The sequence below is a fragment of the Pelobates fuscus genome, chromosome 4, assembly GCF_036172605.1.
Source record: "Pelobates fuscus isolate aPelFus1 chromosome 4, aPelFus1.pri, whole genome shotgun sequence".
Classification (NCBI taxonomy): domain Eukaryota; kingdom Metazoa; phylum Chordata; class Amphibia; order Anura; family Pelobatidae; genus Pelobates; species Pelobates fuscus.
In genome coordinates, this window is record NC_086320.1 from 285,805,867 (window position 1) to 285,830,564 (window position 24,698).

At 38.5% G+C, this 24,698-nt stretch overlaps 1 protein-coding gene across 1 annotated transcript in view; it reads left to right on the forward strand.

Moving 5' to 3' along the window:
- The window catches only part of CPNE4 (copine 4), a 457,901-nt gene that overhangs the window by 388,892 nt on the left and 44,311 nt on the right, over positions 1 to 24,698 (forward strand). Inside the window, exons 12-15 of the mRNA XM_063452171.1 lie at positions 9,157 to 9,211; positions 9,973 to 10,024; positions 17,271 to 17,404; positions 22,078 to 22,314. Coding sequence (XP_063308241.1) covers positions 9,157 to 9,211; positions 9,973 to 10,024; positions 17,271 to 17,404; positions 22,078 to 22,314 — 478 coding nt within the window. The remainder of the gene's footprint in view (positions 1 to 9,156; positions 9,212 to 9,972; positions 10,025 to 17,270; positions 17,405 to 22,077; positions 22,315 to 24,698) is intronic.

Below are 24,698 nucleotides of genomic sequence, written 5' to 3' on the forward strand. Positions count from 1 at the left end.
AAATATTCTTTGATTCTTCCTTTTTCTGGTAAAGACTCACATTACTAGATTAGACCAGTTTATTAGTATTTTGAAATTGCAAAGATATTGTGCTAAATTGTATTTGGTGGGTTTTTATTCTAAATGTCTTGGGGGGCCAAGGCACCCGTTTATAAATTATCTTGGTGGTGGCAGCATTATGAGATTATTTATGTTATTATAATTATTCATGGGCGGTGTTAAGGTGTATTTTATATCATTATTTCCATTTCATCACCAGAACCAAGTTACATGGAGTAGGGTATGTTCATGACACTACCATTTTAGAAATCTCCTTGCATGACACTGCACTGCTCCTGTGCAGGCTGCACCTCCTGCTAAAAGCAGTTCTCTGCAGATGCTCTCTCCTTGTCAGAGAACAGAAAGAGGCATTCAGAGGGACTGCCCTAAGTCAGAGGGGCAGATCTGACAGAAAAAGTAAGCAGGAGGGGACGAAATAAATAAATCAATTAATAAAGTATCTGTAATGTGTGTTTAGGCTGGACATAAAATACAGCCTCCCTACACATAAGCTACACCCCAACTCACCCTTCTAATCATAGTAAACCCCCACTCACACATAGGTAATAGTAACCATCAAACACACATAGTCACCCCTCACACACAGCACAGTCTTACAGGTAACACAATGCACGCATCAAGACCACAATCAGCCCATCATACACATAACACACTGCAAGCAGCTTCCCACACACACATATATGCTTCCATACACAAAGATTCACATGCTCACAGAGATAAACATACTGACAAAGACATAGATATGTATTCCAGAAACAGTCACTAATACACATATACACAGATGTACACTCACAGATAAACAAGGACACTCACTGCCAGACACACACTCTGTGCAATAATCATGCTGTCTAATCAGCATTTTGATATGCATCTCGGCAAAGGAGAAGTGCTCACTAACACAGATTTAGACAGATTTGTGAAAAATATTTGAGAGAAATTATGCCTTTTGTGTACATAGAAAAAGTCTTAGACTTTGAGTTCAGCTCATGAAAAATGGGGGCAATTATAATTATGTTCAGTGTATATATATATATATATATATATATATATATATATATATATATATATATATATATATATATATATATATATATATATATATATATATATATATATATATATATATATACACACACACTTTAAAACAGCCAATCTGGAAGACATTTAATTCTAAATTTTCACAGAAATATGTTGCAAACGTGTATTCAGTAAAAATTACAATAATTCCCACATGACATATGCATAGTCGCCTTTACCGGCATATGCTTAACAAACTCCCCCAAAAAACCAAAGATACTCAGATACCTTTATTTTGGGGAAATTATCACAGCTTTAATAATATAAATAGTACTTAAAAAGTTCTTAAGGTCATTGTCAACATATTAAACATAATATAACACCCCAACACCTTTAACAATACTACCCCAGACAATGACCCACATCACAATAAGTAAAACCACATTATAACATATAATTAACATATAAACATAGGGCATGATTTTCCAGGTGTTTTCCATATAGGGGTATAACGAGATACACCCTGCACCCACCAGGTTCGGAGCTACCAATGAGCTCGAACCTACCAATACCCTTCCAAACCTAACTGTTCTTAGCGAACTAACTGTTTTACATCAGGACAAACAACCTACCCCAACTTATATATGCATCCCCCGCCGCCATGGTCAAACGGAAGCTAAAACAAAAAGGGAGGGTGGGACAAAACAGGTAAGTGAGCATTAATTAAGATGGCACCTAATCTAAAATGGCCACTATATATAATCCTTTAGCCATACCCCACCTCCAATAACACTATCCAATCCTCCACACTACACCCCTTCTATGCCTGTCTTCTATCCATGTCAAGGCCCATTCCCCTTAACTGCGCTGCTCCATGGGCTACAATACAAAAATTGGAGCCTTAATCAACAATGATAGCTAGTAAGAAAGTACATACACCTAATCAAATTCAACCTCTCATTAGACCTCTTGTTATAGTGACCTCAGCTTCCTCCCCAGATATTCAGACAATTTTCCATCCAAGGCAGGTATGAATAATTTTTCATGACTCAAAGGCAGTCATGTCAGTTGTAGCCTCGACTTCCAGGGTGTCTGCTATAAATCAAATCACATGGAACAGATATAGTAAGTTGAAAAGGCCACATCCATTTTTATTTATTAAAACAGTAATTCCCTCCAATTAACATTTAATATACATTGAACATTATAAGAACAGTAGGCAATGACAATGCTTTTAACACATGGTTAACATAACCATAAATAACTTCAATACCATAATTAACATAATTAACCATTAACATTTTAACTTTTCCAGCACCAACACCAGAGAGGCTTTAGAGAGTCTCTCTTCCGACTCAAAACCTCTCACCAAGTCTCCATTAGGCTATCACTGTATCCTTATTGTGAGGCCATAGACCATCCCAAGGAGCAAGCTACTGCCAAGGCTGCGACAAAGATCTCCTCCGGCACTGCCGTCCTTATTGTCAGGGTGGCGGTCCGGTGCCTGGGACCCAGACAGTGTCCGGGCGGCGGTGCAGGACCGGGACCCAGTATGTCTGATGTTCAGAGTAGGAGTCACAGTGTGGAGGTGGATTAGCAGGGTCTGGTGCAGGGTAACCGCACGCCCCCTGGTGTTGAGCACCAGCGTTTGTGCAGCCATACCAAGACCCCGAATCAGCTTCTGCGGATAACAGGAACTAGGAGCTTAGAAATTAAGCAGACCTCCCAGGAGCTGAATAGGGAGGCTCTGCAGCAAGATTGTATCCAGTACTAGAAACAATGCAAGACTAGAGATAGGCACCAAACATGAAAACAAGACAGAACTAATAGAACCCAGAACCAGAGAAGGATAGCAAGCTAAACCCAGAACATATACACAAGACATGAGGAAAACATGAACATAACATGGGCATGACTGGACAGGACTGTACATGGACTGGGTATACAAACTAAAACAAGACAAGATAACATGGGCAAAACAAGAGGAGAAATATGGAACATATGGGGATTTCATGGGATTACATATGGAAATCATGGGGATTTAGTAACATTATATGATCATACATTGCATAAGCCTGCCAACAACGCCAGTGTACCCCATATCTGGCAAGTCCTACACTGCCCAATGTATGCTAAAACAACCAAAGACATATATAGCACTTACCTGCAAGAAAGGGCAGAAGCCTTGAGGAGCTGCCTGCAGGAACTCTGAAACAAAGGGAATGATGGAAAACAAACGGGTGTGGCAACATAAAACAAACATTTTAATGAATCCAAGAGACTGGGAAATCCAGGGACGGATTATAGGAATGAACCCAGAAATCCCAGCATAAAGAAAACCAGACATAGAATAGAAAACCAAAAAAACAAGAAAAACTAAACAAGAATTGTAACAAGAGTACTGGATACCAGAAGCCATTGCCAGACATCTCCACAGCACAGAGCAGGACGTGACACTTATGACCCGTCATCTCTGAAAGAGAAAGAAAAAATGGCAGAACATGGAAGTAGCAGTCTAACATCAGACTAGGGAGAGAGAAAGGGAGGGATAACCTACATGAGGGGACGGTTGCAAAATTAAAATGGCTGGAATGTAACTATTACATGCGCCCAATGCTCCTCCCCTTTACTATATCCACCAATCTATACAGCCTTGATCAGCTTCACTGTCAAGGCCCTCCTCCACCTATTTGTCTCCATGGGGCTGCTGTAGAATCTCTGGATCAATTTCATAACTTGCCAAATGCATCCAAGCATATCCTAATATAAAACAGTCACTATCAAACCATAGAACCATAGGAACATGACACCCCTCACTGTGAAGAACACTTTCTACTATTGGCGCTAAAATATTTCTAGTTTTTCAAAGTTGAATTTTGCTGTAAACACAATGCAAAAAAGGAATTGTTTTACATATTTGATGTGCATCCTAAGTAATGTTATATAATGAAATAACATTGTCTATTTGTACAACAGTATGGTTTTCCATTACCGTAATTCATTAAAAAAATATACATTAAAAAAAAAAAAAGCAATTTAAATGTGGATAACAGTAAACATCAGGAAGTACTGAACTGATACTCTTCCTAAATATGTGATGATAAAATGGAGCAGGGTTAAACCGTTCTGCCAGAGTACACATAAATGGATAAGCAAATTATAATTTAAAAAAAAGGTTATATACTTATTACCGGAGGTTAATGTATGTTTAAATATTGATATGTGCTAAAATATTAAACAATCACTCAGCTATAGTGCATTTACATACACCTTTTCAGCATTCCAGGAATTTTGCATTCACATCAAATTTGTTTATATCATGTGCGTTAGTTCCATCAACTGGGAAATAAACAAAGACCTAATTATAATGCCATAACTTCATTACTATCGTAAAGTGTGAAAAAAGGAATATCCTAAAAAATCAAAAGGTAAAATACCGTTCAATGCTTATGGTTAGGTGATCAAAATTCTGTTTTAATTGGTGAAAAGATTCCAGTAACTAGGTCTGGAACCCAGTTACATACATAACTACTCCCTAGTCAGCAAATTATGTTTCCCCAAAGAGTGTACAAAGGCATTTTGATTTTTACATTATTAATATATTTATTTTTTTTAAAGCAAAAAGCTACCTTAACACAAGATTATTCTTGAGCTCATCCTAGATTTAAAATATGATATTCGCAACGCAATGGCATGTCTACCCCCCTATGTCATAATTATTTAGGGCCTTAAGCCACCACACATTGATGAGGAATGGGGGGGACACTAGCCCCCTCCTTATTATTAATATTGTGGTCCCCATCTGCCACCTAAATAGGCAATAGGTCCCCCCACCATTTATCATTAGTACCAGTGTGTATGGCTGTTGACCATGGGTGGGGAACAGGAAGGGGACATTAGGTCTCCCCATTTATTATTAGTATTATGTGACTCCTGTCGCCCACAGGTTGGGCATGGGAAGGGGGGGGGGAGGGGGGTATGCCCACACCATTATTTCTCAAGTCAATCCCAGTGTTAAACATTTAGCAGACATACCACCATTATGGTCTTACTGACCCCCATAGGATTTGTATTTATTTATTTATTTATTTATTTATTTATACATTTTTTCATGTGGTGGCTGGCTAGCAACTACTGGCCAACTGCCACTTAATTAACTCGCTCATGTTGCCAAGGGTTTCTTAATTATTGGCCCGCTGGGTGTTATTGCTGTCAGTGGGCAAATAGTTCTTTAAGTGATCAATTCACTTGCAAAAAGCAAGTGAAGGATAATTTGCAAACGTGGATCCTACCTTATGCATTCGGTTGATCTTTAGACACCATTCATCCATAGATAAATATCTGATTACTTGTACTTTAAATTGGTTAAGATACAGATATTAGTGATTTTCCAAAAGATTCCAAATGAATGATTGAGAATCGGTCAAACGGACCGAATACTGTCCACATTAGTAAATCTGCAAATTGCCAATACATCCGAGATTCGTTCCATTTTCTATCAGGGTTAGTCAATAATCCTGATAGGTAATGGCATCAGTGATTAGTTCATCAAATTAATTTATCATGTCACGTCCTAACTGTCCTGAGAATAAAGGCATTAATAACTCTGAAATGAAAATGGCAAGTAATGACAGTATTCATTTTGGTTTTAGCCCACTCGTACGAGCTCTGATTTTTTTAAATTTTGTTTTTGTAGATTGATTAAATCATCTGATAAGGGCTTTATCTGTCAGTCTGCTTGAACAGGGAACCTAAATTCATCCATCTTACAAAAGTTCATCCGCAGTATAGAGCAAGGGCACTGATTTTTATTGCCAACACAGTCCAAACTTCTCAACCATTTACATGACCATGTATCAAGAAGACAAGCTAGCTATAGCAAATGGTGTTGTTAACTACCACAGCTTGCAAATATTCAACAGGTGCTGCCCCACAGTTTTCTCCTCCTGTTCAACTTCTTTATTCTGTCCATCCTGGACCATCTTGGATGTCCATTCTGGACATCCTCGAGGCTAAGAGCAGTGTTAGTGGGTTACCCCAGTGCTCCCAGCCTATCATTGCTGTCCTGTTTGGATTAAATAGGTTCCGACAATGCAAAAGTTTAAATTATGGTTCATTCCATAAACACCAGGACCTCTGTGCAGTGTTCTGCAGAGAGAAGGGTTTAGAGCTGAAAGTAGATTAACTTTGGACAGGAGCGTGATCAATTATGTGGGAACAGGAGCATTTACATTGAAGTCAAGACCAGTAATTGAAAACTTGGGTATTCTATGGGCTTCTTGGGTGCTAAAATATCCTCCCTACCAGATGGGACACATTAAACTCCATATCCTCCCTACCAGATGGGACACATTATACTCCATGCTTTAAAATAGGAGGAAGATGTTAAAAATTTTAAAAATGCATTTGCGATGGCTGACAAAGAAGGAGAAGCTTTTAAGATGGGCATTGTTGGGAGCATACAGGTAATGTCCTAGTGTCTGAAATTGTTATTCTCTGTATAGTAGAAATTAGAATATTACCAAAGTAAGTGACAGAGATTCATAGCTTAGACGGGAGATACATATATTCCTCCAGATGTTTTAATCAACACCATGGGTTAAAAGGACACTTGACTGCCCAAGTACAAAATAAATCACGGTTTAGTAGATATACCATAAATAACGTGCAAGTGGATGTGATCTATTTGGATTTTGCCAAGGCATTTGATACAGTTCCACACAATAGATTAGTGTTCAAACTCAAGGAAATCGGCCTAGATGAAAATGCTTGTTCTTGGGTAGAACATTGGCTTAAAAATAGAGTACAAAGAGATGTCATTAATGGTATATTTTCAAGATGGACAGAGGTGGCAAGTGGTATCCCTCAGGGTTCTGTTCTGGGACCCCTTCTATTTAACATGTTTATAAATGATCTTGAAAAAAGCATTGAAAGTCATGTTTCAGTGTTTGCAGATGACACTAAACTCTGTAAAGTAATACAATGTGAGCAATATATTACTTTGCTGCAGAGGGATTTAGATAGACTGGGGGACTGGGCACTCAAATGGCAGATTTAATTTAATGTTGAAAAATGCAAAGTTATGCACTTCGGCGTAAAGAATGCACAAGCAACGTATACCCTTAATGGAAACGAATTAGGGATAACAGCACACGAAAAGACTTGGGAATTGTTATAGACAACAAACTATGCAACACTGTGCAATGTCAATCAGCAGTGGCTAAGGCCAGTACGGGATTGTGATGCATGAAAAAGGGCATTCATTCTCGGGATGAGAATATAATTTTGCCTCTTTATAAATCACTGGTAAGACCACATATTGAATATGCTGTGCAATTTTGGACACCTGTTCTAAAGAAGGATATTATGGCACTAGAAAAAGTGCAGAGGCTACAAAATTAATAAAAGGAATGGAACATAACAGCTATGAAGAAAAGTTAACAAATGTAAACTTCTTTAGTTTAGAAAAATGTCGCCTGAGAGGATATGATAACATTATACAAATATATTCGGGGCCAATACAAACCATTGTGTGGAAATCTATTCACAAACTGGACTTTACATAGGACACTAGGTCATGCGTTTAGACTGGAAGAAAAAAGATTTTGTCTAAGGCAAAGAAAAGGTTTGTTTATTTACTGTAAGAACAATAAGGATGTGGAATTCTCTGCCTGTATAAGTGGTTTTATCAGAGTCCATACAGATGTTCAAACAGCTACTACATGCATACTTGCAAAAACAGAATATTCAAGGATATAATTTTTCAATGTAGGGTAATAACTGCTTGATACAAGGATAAATCTGACTGCCATCCTGGGGTCAAGAAGGATTTTTTTTTCCTAGCTTGTTGCAAAATTAGAAGTCCTTCAAACTGTTTTTTTTTGCCTTCTTTTGGATCAACAACAAAAAACAAATGTGAGGAAGGCTGAACTTGATGGACGCAAGTCTCTTTTCAGTTATGTAACTATGTAACTATATATATTTTTATTGGGTGTAAAACTAAAACAGATTTCAAAACCTGCAGTTTTCTTGCCTTCAGCATTTGCCTCTAATCCCACCCAGACTTTCTGTGGCTGTCTAATAACAGACTTCACAATGCAGCTCAATGGGCAATTTGCAAGGCAGGTGCTCTGGGAAATTGCTGCCTCTTTAGTTTAGCTTCTCTGAGTTAACAAACTAGGAAGTAAAGTCATGATATCTGCACTTTTTGCAAAATGAAAAAAAGGATACATGACCAGTGTATAGTCGCCATATGGGCAGTCGGAATCCAGGACAACCACCCCACATACCTATCCCAATAATGCACTGACACTAGGGTATATGGGAAAAATTATCCACAGCTTTATTAAACAATCTCAAATAATAACAATTAGAATAATTATAATAATATAACCATAATAACTTAACATATAAACATGGGTCATTGCCCCCATACTCTGCCCTTGCACCCGCATCCTTCTGTTAATATAAAAGGCAATGACCCCAATATAAATAACGCATATATACATATACATAACATATACCAACATTATTCCAACATGAACCAACTTAAAGTGCCCAAACATAAATTAACCACGGTAGGGGTATACCCGGATACCCCTACCCCACCAGGTTCTGAGCCACCGACAGGACTCGAAACCTACCAACCACCAATGACCACGATTTTCCATTTCCATCATGTTCCTCATGGGGAGCCTATTTATTCTCCTTCAGCTCCCCATCTCGCCGCTGTGACAAAACGGGATAACACCTAGACAAACAAACCCCAGGGAGGGTGGGCGGGACAAACTCAGCCAGGTAGGAATTAAAAGTGATTGCTCTAAAATGGCTGCCTATTTAAATAGCCAGCCCACTTACCCATAACTCCAATCCCTGCTTCCTTCCTCCTATGCCCGCCTCCTAACCCCTGTCAAGGCCCTTTTCCACTAAGCTGTGCTTTTGCTACATGGGGCTACATTCTTCACACATAAAGCTTTTCAGCAAGCTACAGTGCTTTAGAGGCCTAGAGTGTCCCTTTAAATAATGTGCAGGCTGAAAAAAAATGCAGATATAACATATTTGTTCCTTCTTTTATCTTAGTGACAAGATGTTCCCAGCATTCGGTTTTGGTGCCAGAATCCCTCCAGACTACAAGGTAGGTCATTATGACTATGTGTAGGCATACAGAAATATATACTAAAGCGCTATACATCAGAGATCTACTCAGTCCTGCTTGTCTGTAAACCCATGTAATAGCCAAGACTAAAGAGTTTAGGTTCCATATTTCAATAATGGAATCAGGTTGCCATTTAAATATGCAACTGTAACAAAACAAGACAAGTCAATGCACTTGTCATAAATTGAAAGATAAGATTTTTTCCAGCCAAGAGGGAGGGTAAATGTGATGTTGTAGCATAGTGGTGGGTTTAACACGATATGGCCGTATAGTGGAACTGAATCCCTATATTTGTTTGGGGAGATAGTTAATTTTAAGTTGATTTGTACAATTTTAAACTGTATTTTTGTATTTTGCGTACATGAATAAAATACAATTTTGCTGTGTTTTGCAGGCTGACTGAATGTTTTATAAATGTTTGTTTGTCTCAGCTGAAAAGCTAACATGTACACAAAGATTTTTCAAATAATATTTTGTTGACAGTTTAGCTTAACAGTTTTTTATCTATAAAAAAAAGTTTGGAATGTTTTTAAAAGCAGTAAAAAATTGAAGAGGTAAACTGTTATCGAAAACAGCCGTATATCTAATTGAAAATGTGCTTTCTAAAACATTCTCTTCTCCGGCTACTGAGATCTTGGTACAGCTCCCAATATATGTCTTTTTTATTATTTGTTAATTTTGACAGTCCTGGTTCATAATGAAAAGTGACAGCTAACACTTTTCTTCACCCCTTTGCTCAGGTTTCACATGATTTTGCAATAAACTTCAATGAAGACAACCCAGAATGTGCAGGTAAAGTACAATACAATACAATATGCCCAATTTATTGTGTAACACGTTTATTATATTTATATATGTATACCATAAGATCCATTTTGGGTTATGTGTGAGAATTAAATATGTATGTGTTCTGTTAACAATAAACTCAATAAAAACTTACTGATATTCTAATAGTGTATGCATTTTAAAAAGTGTTGGCAGCAACCAATAAGAGTAGAATTTTTAATTTGCTGGTTTATTCAATAATTACACTCAGAGCTGCTATCGGATATTTTGGGGCCCCTTATACAGCTCAAAGCCTGGGCCCTGGGGCCTGCCTCCAAGCCTGTCCAAATGATCCACCCCAGAGTCTGCCCACAGTGATGCAGTGTAAGGGATGCTGTGTGTGTGTGTGTGTGTGTGTGTGTGTGTGTATAGTGGATGCAGTGTGTGTATAAATCATTCAGTGTGTATATAGTGGATGCAGTTTGTTTGTTTGTAGGGAATGCAGCGTTTGTATAATGGATGCCGTGAGTGTATGTGTGTATAGTCCATGCAGAATGTGTAAAGAATGCATACACATGCTTATAGGTATATGCATATATATTTGTGGCAGGGATGAAGGCCATGCTTGTTCCAACTACCTAAGGCTAAGTTGGTTGGAGTGTGCCAGAACCGATGTTTGGGTAAGGCCTGTAAACAAAGAGGGCAAAACTTTTATGCTAAATTATACTTTACAAAAAACAATTACCAAACTACAAATAGAGTGTGATGTCTCTATTCCATAGCTAGATTACGGATACCCTGAATCACTGGCTACAACATCACCTTAATGTTTATATTTATTTAACTTTAATTTTATATGCTAATCAGTTATAACTACAACATGTGTTTTGACACAGATTTTGAGATGAATATTATTGGTCAAATCTATCCATTGTTACTCAAAGCTGTATTTGTATTTGTTTGAAGAGGACTATAATTTCTCTGGAATTCACACCAATGAATAAACAATTGAAAAGGATGCTCATTATAATTTAAATTTACATAAACAATTTAGCAAATTACATAATCCAGTTCAGACAAGACAAAGCCAAGCAAGCTGAAATTGCAAATGAAGAGTATAAATAAAACTATTCTTTAAATTCTCCCTTTTTTCAGTATACTATCTCTATGTTGACTGCCAGGTGAAAGCACAGCTTTCAGAAGGCACCCAGTTGTGTGTATTTCTTCATTCAACGTTATTTTTCACACCCCACAAATATATATTTGTTAAAGTAAATATAATGTTAACAAGCTGGGCAATGACTGTTCCCATATAGATGTGTAAATACTGAATTTTTTTTAAGCCTTTAAAATCTGTGTTTTTGATAGAAATTGTCCATTGCATTTTGACTCCTTATTGTGCAGACTAGAAATTGTATGCCTGATAACTGTATAACTGTTTGTTTGGTGTCCTTGGTACGGGATTATGATATCTGTGTGAGATGTATATATGCGTGTTGGTTTAGGGTGAAATATATATAGGAATTTAGTGTATGATACAATAAAAAAAACAAAAACATAAAATGTAATCATTGGGGACATGGAAAAAGCACAAAAGATGATGGAGATAAAAAGAAAGCCACTGATTGAATAAAACTAGAGAGGGAATAAAATGAAAAAAAACTTCAATAAGAGACAGTAGATGAGAAAAATGATAAGGATACAGTGGTAAGGGGTCCCTTGGAAGGACAGAGAGGGTAAGGTAATGATAAAAAAATATATTCACACTTTACATCTACCAAGATCTGGCTCGGGATTTGACCATGCTTGTCATCCATCTTTCTAATCAGTTTACACTACAGCCACAGGAGAGTTTCCAGTAACAGTTACAATAATCCCAAGCATATCTTCCAACTGTGACTCTGAGAACACTCAGTAGGTACTGTATCAACACAGCAACAATGTAACCATAGCAACTCATAAACACTGTAACCATGGCAATGCATCAACACTGAATTCCTAACAGCTCCCAATTATTGCATCCATGGCAACACCAAAACTCTGAATCTCTAGAAATACTTAAACTCTACAGCCTTAGCAACACCCAATCATGGGACAAAAATATATATTTAATAGCAACTTAGGCATTCAGAGAGTTTATATTCACAAAATTGCTTATGCTTGATCAATATATGTCTTTTATGTGTACAATCAACAATGCTTTTGTTGGCTCTATAAAATCAGAATGTGTCCCACAAGTATTATTACTTATCTTCTGATCATAGTGATAAAAAAAATAACATATTGAATGACATTTAGAAATAGTAGGTATGGCACTAAAGATTTTGCCATACTTACACATTTGATGAAAGACACTGAGTCTTCTATGTCACTTCCTAAACACTTGGATTCACTATACAGTAGAGGTCTTGGTAGTTGCTGTCATCATTCTCAGCATCTAGTCCAGGGGTAGGCAACCTTCAGCACTCCAGATGTTGTGGATTGCATCTCCCTGAATGCTAATACTGCCATAATGGGGGCAAAGCATCATGAGAAATTTAGTCAATAATAGCTGGAGTGCCAAAGGATGCCTACCCCTGATCTAGCCCAACTGTCTAATGCAGAACACTCCTGACTGTCCCTAGCAGCCATAGTAACACAATCCATAAAGGAAATGACTACAGTAAAGCAGATTTTCATGTAAAAATTAAACACAAAAAATAGTACCCCATAAAGACTTCCTTTACAAGGATTGTAGCGTATATACTAGTTATCGTTGCTATACTAAAAAAAGGAAAACTTCTGAATCTCTAGAAATACTTAAACTCTACAGCCTTAGCAACACCCAATCATGGGACAAAAATATATATTTAATAGCAACTTAGGCATTCAGAGAGTTTATATTCACAAAATTGCTTATGCTTGATCAATATGTGTCTATTATGTGTACAATCAACAATGCTTTTGTTGGCTCTATAAAATCAGAATGTGTCCCACAAGTATTATTACTTATCTTCTGATCATAGTGATAAAAAAAATAACATATTGAATGACATTTAGAAATAGTAGGTATGGCACTAAAGATTTTGCCATACTTACACATTTGATGAAAGACACTGAGTCTTCTATGTCACTTCCTAAACACTTGGATTCACTATACAGTAGAGGTCTTGGTAGTTGCTGTCATCATTCTCAGCATCTAGTCCAGGGGTAGGCAACCTTCAGCACTCCAGATGTTGTGCATCTCCCTGAATGCTAATACTGCCATAATGGGGGCAAAGCATCATGAGAAATGTAGTCAATAATAGCTGGAGTGCCAAAGGATGCCTACCCCTGATCTAGCCCAACTGTCTAATGCAGAACACTCCTGACTATCCCTAGCAGCCATAGTAACACAATCCATAAAGGAAATGACTACAGTAAAGCAGATTTTCATGTAAAAATTAAACACAAAAAATAGTACCCCATAAAGACTTCCTTTACAAGGATTGTAGCGTATATTCTAGTTATCGTTGCTATACTAAAAAAAGGAAAACTTGTTAATTATGTACATGTACAAGGATTGCCCACCATGGCCTTGGCTTCTTATTGCTCTCAGCTCCTGACATATGCACTATATGGGCAAAGGTATTGGGACATCAGACCATTACATCAACGGTGACTTTTATGACATTGCATTATATGTACATAGACATTAATATGTAGTTGCTCTCCCCCCCTCCATTTGCAGCTATAATAACTTCCACTCTTTCTGAAAGGCTCTCCACAAGATGTTGGAGTGTTTCTGTTGGGATGTTTGCCCATCTACCCAGCAGAGCATTTGTGAGGTCAGGCACTAATGTTGGATAACAGATAACAGAGCAAGAGATAAGAAATTCTAAATTAAACAGAATGTGCAAATAAGGACATTTAAACATTACACCTCTCTTTACAGGAAATGTTTAGGAAAGCTGTGTAAGTCACATACAGGGAGGTGTGACTAGGGCTGCAATAAGAAAGTGATTTAACTTCTAAATAGTAGAGAACTGAGCAGTGAACCAAAACCACCTCATTAAGCTAAAGTTGTTTTGGTGCCTATATTGTCGCTTTAAAAGTTTGTACGATCCTTGCATTCTGAAGTTTGGCATAGAACGTTATCATTGTTGGTTATCCATGATGCTTGTAACTACATTTACTATGACATTTAACCAGTCTGAAACATTTCACTGATCCTCCCGAAGGCATCTGAATATCATGAGAAATGTAATTGGAAATTTGCTGTTGCAAAGCAAACCATTTGGGGATTTATTTATAATGTGGTTCCTATTTTTTCAGTACTTTGAGCCAAATGAATATCCAAAGTTTAAGAATTTACATTGCATTCTTTGTTCGCTAAATGTTGGCTTGAAAAACCTAGCTTAGAGTTTGCATTCTTTAACAAAGTCATCCAGGTAAAATAAAAATATTTTTTTGAAAAGGTGTGTGGTCACAAACCCTTGAAAAATCGTACATCTTAACCCCTTAAGGACACATGACGTGTGTGACATGTCATGATTCCCTTTTATTCCAGAAGTTTGGTCCTTAGGGGGTTAAATATATCCCACATTTTTCTCACTGCAGCCTCAATTAAGCACCTCAAAGTGGATTTATGTTATAGAAGATACACTGTCAGAAACAAAATAAATAGACATTGCTCATACAATATATTTGTGAAGTCAAGAATATCATAACTCAGTAGGAAGATTGCCAGACTGAATTATGAAAAAACAGTTATAGGCTCTGATTTTTTTTTTTTACCCAAGGCACAGATAAATGGATTTTCCTGTGACCATTCCAACATAATGTGTGATGAGTGATGGAGGATAATATCCTAAATCAACAGTGTTTGTTCATCTGTCTGTCTCATCCTGCACATTTATGTATTTATTCTTTATTGTCTTTAGTGATTTTCCCCTCACTTATCCATATTACAGTCTGCCAGCTTAAAGTTATTGAAATAAATACATTAAGTAAAAATAGAATGCACTTTGTTCCGTTCAATGCTTTGGCACTCATGGTTAACAAGAAAAAGAAACAAAAAAAACAACAAGATGCATTCATACTAAATGACATCTCTGTTATTTTTTAGCAAATGTGAACCCCCTGTGAACTACTGAATTTATTCCCTCTGATGAGGAGCAAATTCTGGAATTTCACTCCGTACACATTTAAGGCTCTCTTTAAACCACCGAACATTAAACAAATCTAATACAATAAGAAAACATGCATAAGAATACCAAAATAAAGAAATAAAATAATGAAAACTTCACCGAAGTGTGTCTCTCTACCTAATGCAAACTGATGGCCTGATATAATTATCCTCTTCATTCACCCCACATACAGAGATGTATGGAGTATAAGCTGCTGAGATACGATTAACATCCGAATACCTGGTGGACTACATACGGTCAAAACAGCTTATCTTTAGTTTGGATCAAATCAAAGAATTTACTTTTCTAATTTACAGTAAGAAAATGAAACATGGCTTATGACTAAGTTGGATGTGCCGGATTTGTGACCAGCATTTTTCTTGGTGATGTTGGTGGCATACCTAATTAATATAAAACCCTTTTAGGGAAAAAAACAAGTTGATCTCTGAATTTCAAAATTTGGTTGAAATTCCCAAATTTGAGTGGATATTGCAGGCTGCATAGTTCATTAACAGCAAATTTGAAGACCATTCAAGGTATTGCATAAAATGTGCTAATTCCATTCAGAACAGTTTTGGGTCTCCTTAAAAAAGTAGTACTAAAAAGGTCCAAAGTCTATGCAAAGGTCAATTGGTAGCTTAGCAAATATTAATAAAGTAGGACTCAGATTTCACTACTGGACTGTATCCAACATGAGCACAATGAAACATCTGTTCCTCTTTTAAGGGTTTTAGTTATATGGCAGTTATTAGAACTTTTAGTGATTTAATCTGTTTTATGTTTTATGCTAAAAGCAAACACTTCTGTTGTTCAGCCTCAGTCAGTTCTCGCTTTGTCTGTCTCAGGCAAAATCACTTTTTATTAATACCCCAGAAATTCATTGTTCTTGGCAATATTGCAATTAAAAATGTAGCTCTCACAACCTAAGGATATGTTTCACAGAATTTACTGATATTAGCTAGATATGAATTATGGATTCATGGATTCAATAGCACAGTGGAGTGGGAAATGATTTTATGTTGTTTTCCATAATTTTAGAGTTTCATTAACTCATTGCTATGATGCAACTGGCACATTAAGTATCTGTTAAATAGTAAAGTGCTTTCAACATGAAGAACAGATTATTAAAAAAAACAAAAACAACATGAAGGTCGAAAAAGTAATGGACAAGGGACAAGGGGTCGATAAAGGCAAACGGCAGGATAGAGTACAGTTTAGAGTCAAGAAAAAGAAGGAACTGAGGAATTATGGTCAACAGTTATATACACTGTTGTCATAAGGAAATATAATCTTCTAACTAGGAAAAGAAAGGGCAAGAAGTGAAGACGGTGTAGTGTCAGGAAAAATAAAGATCTAGAGCATGAATGATACACAAGATGGTTTGGAACACGTTATCATATGTTAGTAAGTCAAAATAGGAGAACAAATAAATAGGGAAGGGTGCAGTTTTAAAGATTAGGATGATGGGCTGGAACAAGACAGAAAAGAAACAGAAGTACACGAAGGTGAGACAGGATGAGGTGGAAAGAAAGCGTAAAAGGCCGAGAAAGTAGACAAGATTGCACTTTGAACGAGGCAGGAGGGAATAGAGGCAAGAAGATGATAGAACAGCAGAGAGAGGTGAGAAAATTGAGGGGGAAAGTATAATTTAGGCCACATGCTTTGTTATACTCTCCCAGGCATCCATGAGACTTCTCTGATTACATCCATGACTACAGAAGATCAGGTAGAAGGGATATGATGGAGTTAGGGAAGAAGCAGACAGGATGGATGTGGGAGCTTGACAAAGGGCAGAGCTAGGGAATAGGTTTTGACAAAGACCATAATAAAGAAATTGGACAGATGTAGAAAGTAGGTTTAACAGCAGAAAGGTGAAAAGCAATAAAAAGAAGAGCAGAAACAATTACAGTGATCAGATGGTCAATGAGAGATTGTTGAACTGAAAAGTACAATTCTTAATATGGAGGAAAGACCAAGAATGGCAGAGTGAGAGAAAACATGAACACAAAAGGAGCACAGAATAATAAAACTTAAATTAAAATATAACAACAAGCAATAAAAATGAGGAAATTGCACGAATATTTAGAACAAATTGTGAGAAAATATTGCTGTATTGTTGCTTTCAGGAATACAAGGAGTAGTAGAAGCCTATCAGAACTGCCTCCCCAAGTTACAGCTATATGGGCCAACAAACATTGCTCCCATTATTCAGAAAGTGGCCAAATCTGCCTCTGAGGAGACGCACACAATGGAAGCTACGGTGAGATAGTAACATGTTATTGAAAATTGTCATAACTGTATTAATTGTATCTTAACTGAAAAAAACATACATAATTATTAAGATTGGAGGAAAAACTTGCAAATTGTAGCGAGTCAACTGAAAATTTAGGCCAAAATAGTCAAGATAAAGAATGTCTCCTATTCAGCACTTTTTGCCCACATGTTGTAATTCAGTTTTCAATTCATTATAATTCATAATTTAGTGAATAAACCTTTATGTTTTGTGATAGCAGAATCACAAGTACAAGATTAAGAGAACCATAGCATTAAAGGGACACTCCAACCACCATAACCACTACAGCCTTAATGATATTCTCATGGAAAAGTGTAAAAATATAAAAACCATATATTCTGACAGAGATTGGAGGTTAAATAACCTGGATAAAATAATTAAATTGCAGATTGTATGCCATGATGGAGGTACTCTGCGCAGTACATTCTGAATGGAAATTGCCTACTTCACCATCACTGAGTGCCTGACAGTCCCTATTGTTTGTTAATGGAGCTCATTAGGGCACCAGATAGGCAGGCCAACCTACTAGCCTGTCTAATGGGCTCTGATAGGCTGTTTGCATCAGTGGGTGGATTTATCAGAACTCAACTTCCACTGGTGCAGTTGGATCAGTAAAGGCAATGTGTATTTCCCTCCTTCCCTCCCAGCTCCTTCCCCCAAGGACCTCAGCACAGCTCCAGATCATTCTCTCCCACTTTACAGCTCCAGTTTCTTCCCTCCCGCATCACAGCTCAATCTCCTTCCCTCCCAGCTCCTTCCACCCCAGAACCTCAGCACAGCAATGTGTGTTTTCCTCCAAGCTCTCTAGCTCTTTCCCCCCAAGACTTCAGCACCACTCCAGCTTCTTCACTTCCACAACACAGCTCTCTCCTTCCACCCTGCTCTCCATCTCAAGTCACTGCCTCAGGGACCGTGCGTGCATTTAAAACTAATTTTGGGTCCTGAGTCCCACTAATCATGGCAGGCAAGGCTGTAACATGAAGTTCCTGCTGCCAACCTGCCTCTCTGTGCACCCCGGCTCCCACCTGCGTTGCCTCTCCAGGGTCATCTTTAACATGGGGCAGCTCAACAGACTGACCCAGGTACTCCTTGGTGGCTTAAAACATTGCCCCATTTGCTCTCTGCAGTCAGAAACAATTTATTTTAGGATCACCATGCTGAGGGAGCCTATTGGGTGGCCCATGTTATTTTGGCCACCCAATGGTAATGCATCTTTAGGGGCCCAGTCAGCACTGTAGCCCTATAATAGTGCGACTGTACCCCTGTGATGATGTCAGCACAAGGAGGAAGTGACAGACGGTCCCTTCTTCCCAGCTAACAGATCAAGCCATGCAGGAGGGAGGAGGAAAGGATTGGAGTGCAGAGTGAGGAACTCTGACTTCCAACAGCATTAGCCAGCCACTGGACCCAAGGGAAGCCTCACTCCTGCACCCAAAAGGTAGAAAACAGGAGGGTGGTTAAAACAAATTGTGTATCTGTGTATCTGCGTGTCTGTATGTGAATATGTGTGCCCCTATGTGAATATCTCTGTCTGTATGTATATCTCTGTGTCTGCATGTGTATCTCTGTGTCTGCATGTGTATCTGTGTGCCTGTATGTGTATCTGTGTGTCTATATGTGAATATGTGTGCCTCTATGTGAATATCGCTGTCTGTATGTGTATCTGTGTGTCTGCATGTGTATCTGTGTGCCTGTATGTGTATCTGTATCTGTGTGCCTGTATGTAAATATGTCTTCCTGTATGTGTATTTGTGTGCCTGCGTGTGTATCTGTGTGTCTGTATGTGAATTTGAGTGTCTGTATGTGTATCTGTATGCCTGTATGTGTATCTTTGTGCCTATATGTGAATATGTGTGGCTGTATATGTAAATGTGTACTTGTATTTGCATCTGTGTGTCTGTATGTGAATCTGTGTGTATGCATGTGTGTCTGTATGTCTGCATGTGTGTCTGATTATCTGCATGTGTCTGTGTATCTATTTGTATGTGTGTGTTTCTTTTTGTATGCATATATGTATACTGTATGTGTATATCCGTGTGTATGTGTATCTATATGTGTGTCTACATGTGTATCTGCATGTGTGTCTGTATGTGTGACTGTGTATCTGCATATGTGTCATTGTGTGCCCCTGTGTATCAGTGTCTGTATCTGTATGATTGTCATTACAGAAAACCCTAAACAGACGTTGTGTGGCACAAGTAGCTTGCTGTTACCTTTCCTAGTTTCTGATTGTGATCATGTTCACAGGACAGATAACCACGCAAACTACAGCAAATAATACAATATTAATATTAGAATTATTTCAGGACCAACATTGTGCATTGATTTTGAGGAATATATTTGTAGCTCGCTCCCCCTATAATTCAGGCAGACTCTGCACTGACAGCGTAGCCTGCCACATGGCTTCCCCGGCTCTCCCTACCTGATTACAAGCAGGCACCGCACTAAGAGCAAGTGCCTGCCACTTATGTCCCCCAGCTCTCCCCTCATTAATTCAGGGCACTCGGTGTCCCAGCTCCCCACTGGACATTAATGTAAGGCAGACACACAGTATTTGAAAGGGTGCCTGCCTTACTTCTGTGTTGCACCCCAGCAAGATAGGGTCCCTGTCACTAAAGCAGCCTGGCCATTAGACAAGCTGACTATTTATTTGATTATTTGTTTTTTTAGTTATATTTTTTTCCAGAGAAATCTCCTCAGGAGAATATTTTATAACTCAAAATCTCAAATCTTTTTTTTTTTTTGCTAGAGAAATTCTAGCATTTTACTGTAAAATATTTGTTAAAAGTAATCCTTTCGTGACAGGCTAAATTCTGTATTACCGTTGTAATTTCAATATATCCTTAAAATGACCAACTTATTAAGCTCATTAATTGTTAATGTTTATATATATATTTCAGAGGTAATAGAGCCATATTGACATATTTCTATTTATGATTAAAATCGTTTATTGGCAGAGTCAAATCCCTCTGTCCTGTATGGTGCCCCACCAACTTGAAATCTCATGAAAGAGAGAAGAGAATCAAACCACTCTATCCGAGTGCAATAGCAGCAGGGGTTTTCTAAAATACTAATGCATCTGATTTAATATTTTTATTTGAAAAATGCCATATGTTATATACACTGTTGTCATACTGATGCTAAAAAAAAAATAGCTCTTAAATACTCAAGTATGTTCTAGTACAATTGCGAGCACCAAGCGCGTACATAGATCAAAGATCTTCTTGCTATAATTCACAGTGTGGCTTAATAATTGCAATAAAAATGCAAAGCCTGTTAACTATGAATTCTGTGCAATAGTCATATTCGTATATATCCCACGTATTTAGTAAATTATACATAACGAAGTTATAACGTAATGTACCGGATATCGTGAGTGCAAATTGAGCAGTTAAATAGTTAGACCAAAAGTAGGTTGAAATTTCTTTTAACAGTATAGTTTGCAAGTGACTTTTCTGTGTTTGCTAGAACATGCATAAATAAAAAAATATCAATGTTTATATAGGAGACAACAGTGGATTGTCACCTGTCTAGAAGGGACAGTATGTCATTGCAGAATATTTCATTGTTCTATATTTTGGCAGTTTTGTTTTTTTACATGCATTTCCTATTTCGGCACGGTTGATCTTGAATGATGTGTTGCAATCTTTTTTTCTATGTCCAAATGTCCATGGCACATAATGGTTGAACCTCTAGATCAGTGTTTCCCAACCCAGTCCTCAAGGCACACCTACCAGTCCAGGATTTAAGGATTACCCAGTTTTGTCTAAGGTGTTTTTAGAAAGAAAAAAAAAAAACACCTTAGACAAAACTGGGTAATCCTTAAATCCTGGACTGGTAGGTGTGCCTTGAGGACTGGGTTGGGAAACACTGCTCTAGATGACTATACAAGGTTGTTGAACTTGACAATACAACTGCTGTATTTGGTATTACCACTAGCATGTATTCATGAGCTATATTGCGCTGGTTGTGTAGAGCAGAGTTCCAAGTCATGTGTGTATGGGGTGTAACTACACACCTGCACAAAATGACAGATTTCACTGTATGTCCAGTGTTTCAAGTGTTTCACTGTATGTCCAGTGTTTCAAGCTAAAAAGCTGCACATACAGATAGCTTGCACCATGACCACTTCTAAAAGCAGAAGTATGGAGGTTGGAGTGACCCTTTATTACATTGGCCTGTAAATTATGCAGCAATTAATCCCTAATCAGCAGTACTACAATTGTGTCTCTAAAACAGTGTTTAGACATCAATTCATAAGCATGTCTCGGCTTTTACATTTTATGTGTGGGTATAACACATAGTATTTTTTGAAGCAAGTTTGAATGTTTCCACACATGTTGAACTCATTTACTGACTATTTGGTATTCACTAAAATTACATTCGCCAACGCGAGATTACCAACTGTTTCTACGCTACTGAATAATACATTATATGCAATATGTTTTTAAACCTTTCAATGCTAGAATCTGGCACATCACTAACGGCAAACTTCACCAGCCACAGCTGTTGGCAATGACACGCTAACTGCTGTTATTAAATATCTGCACTGTTCTTATTGGAGATAAGATTTTTCTTTTCCAAATTGAATGAATTTCATTGTAAATGCCTTTAAAATGACCGTGCCTGTTTATTTGCAGCAATATTTTATCCTTCTTATCCTAACGGATGGTGTGATCACAGACATGGCGGACACCAGGGAAGCCATTGTTCACGCCTCTCATCTACCCATGTCAGTGATCATTGTTGGCGTTGGTAACGCGGATTTTAGCGACATGCAGATGCTGGATGGGGATGACGGAATCCTGAGATCTCCAAAGGGAGAGCCGGTGCTCCGAGACATTGTTCAGTTTGTGCCATTCAGGAACTTTAAACACGTAAGTTCCCGTCCATATTATTTATTCACTAAACACTGAATTGTAATATATTGCGGTTTAAAGTATCTGATCTGAAAGAGAAACATTCTCCAGCATAGATATATTCACGTCTTGATTACTTGAGTCTACATTTTTCAGTTTGGTACACAATTCACTTTTTAGTAAATACATCCTTCTATCTACAGCATGCAACTTGCAAGCAATTTCTCATTGTCTAATAAATTACCAGTGTAGTACAAGAAATATGCGCTTGTTTAATAAAGTGATTTATAGGCTGCATTTACCAAGTGTCACGAAAGACAAAAAGAAAACATTTTCTCATGTTAATTTGTGACTTTGACCCAGAAATGTCAATGCTGCCGAATGCAACATGACCTACTCCCCCCCTCCCCTCCAGGTAATATTCGGCAAAAAATTAAGAGTTAATGTAGCATTCACTGGTCGCAAATACACTATTATGAATACTGTGGAATGTATATTTTATTTATTTATTTTAAGTGTGTTTACATACATTTTTTATGTCCAAGAAAATTGACGGAAAACATGAATATATATATTTATATATATATATATATATATTGTATATGAATAGAAATCTAATTAAAGTCAAAAAATGTTCATGTTTTATTTTATTTTTGAAATTGTAGGTATTTATTTTGTTTATATTTACAATACTTGACAGGTGTATAGTCGCCATTTGGGCAGTCGGAATCCAGGACAAACCACCCCCATAACCTAACCCAATAACACACAGACACTAAGTATTATGGGGAAATTTGTCCACAGCTTTATTAACCAATAATTATAATAATAATAATAATAATAACAATAATAAATTAACATATTAAACATGGGTCATTGCCCCCCATACTCCGCCCCCTGGCATCCTGTTCCTTCGGCTACCATACAAAAGGCAATGACCCCCATATAATAACACCTATACATATTTATAACATATTTATCACATACACCAACATTCCAAAGTACCAACCAACCATTAACCACGGCAGGGGTATACCCGGATACCCCTGCCCCACCAGGTTCTGAGTCACCTCCAGGACTCGAAACCTCTCAACCACCGATGACCACAATCTGTTATTCCACCTCACGTTCATCCAGGGGAGCCTATTTTCTCTCCTTCGGCTCCCCGTCCCGCCACAAGCTCAGACCTTGACCCCTTAAGCTGTCTGAGCTCCGCCACCCCGAAGAAACAGAGCCATCCGGATACCATCCTGCCAACCAAAGTTGAGCAGGTCCAAACCAACCTCCGAGAGGTGAACACCATCCGAGCGGTAGTATCCTGGCAAACCTTCCTCCAGCTCAGAGTGCCTTACTACCACGCCCCCAACCTTCCGCACAAAGCTTGCCATCAAGCTATTCACCTTCTTCCTGCACCTATCCATAGCTAACGGATCCCGAGCGTGCCGCCACCGGCGCCTCGGGACAATCTCCGACCAAACCAACATGACCCCCGGAAGCAGGCCCCTCAACTTATTGATGTCCTGCTTCATCCACTTCACCAGCCGCCGTTGCGGCGTAAGACCCAGGTCATTACCCCCAATATGCAAGACCAGTAAGTCTGGCGCGTATCCCGCCGCCAGCATCCCAAACAGTTTACCACAAACATCCCCCCAGCAGAAACCCCGATACCCAAACCAGCGAACTGCCAACTGGCCCCTCGGAAAACCCAGCTGCTGGCCCTGCGCTCGAGCTGCGGCCCTCCTCTCGGCCCAGAAGACAAACGAATGGCCCACGATCCATGCCTCACGCCCTGGGGGGAAAAAACAAATGATGAGGGAAGTCCGACAGAGACCCCCACCCCAGCCCAAATAACACAGAGAACCGTTACAGTACAGCCAGGTACAAATCGCTCAACCCCAACATATATACAGTTTTTTTGTTTTTTTTTTGCATAAAACGGTCCCCAAATTTATTATTCCAACAGACCCAATCGGACATAGGAACGGAATCTTACTGATTCCCACCTCCCGATCCGTTTCACCACCTCGTCCCCCAATCCCAATCGAGCCGCCTCCGTGGCAGCCCCAATACGGAACGAGTGTGTTCCAAATCTTTCAGCATGAAGCCCTAACTTCCCCAAGCCCAACCGAAAAACTTTCGTGAACTGAAACCGGGAGAGGGAGGATCCGTCGGCATGCACCAACAGGGAACCCCCCATCACTGGCCTCCGCGCCAGGTACTCTGTCGTAGCAGCCAACGGGCACAAAGCCGAGCCCGGCAAGGCCCCCAGTGCCACGTCCCGGCCCACACCGCGGACATCCGTTTTGGACCTGCCAAGGTGCACCACCACCTTCCCATCTAAGACACGAACCCCTGAAAATTGCAAGCCCCCTTGCACCATCTTATTAGTGCTTACCAATTCC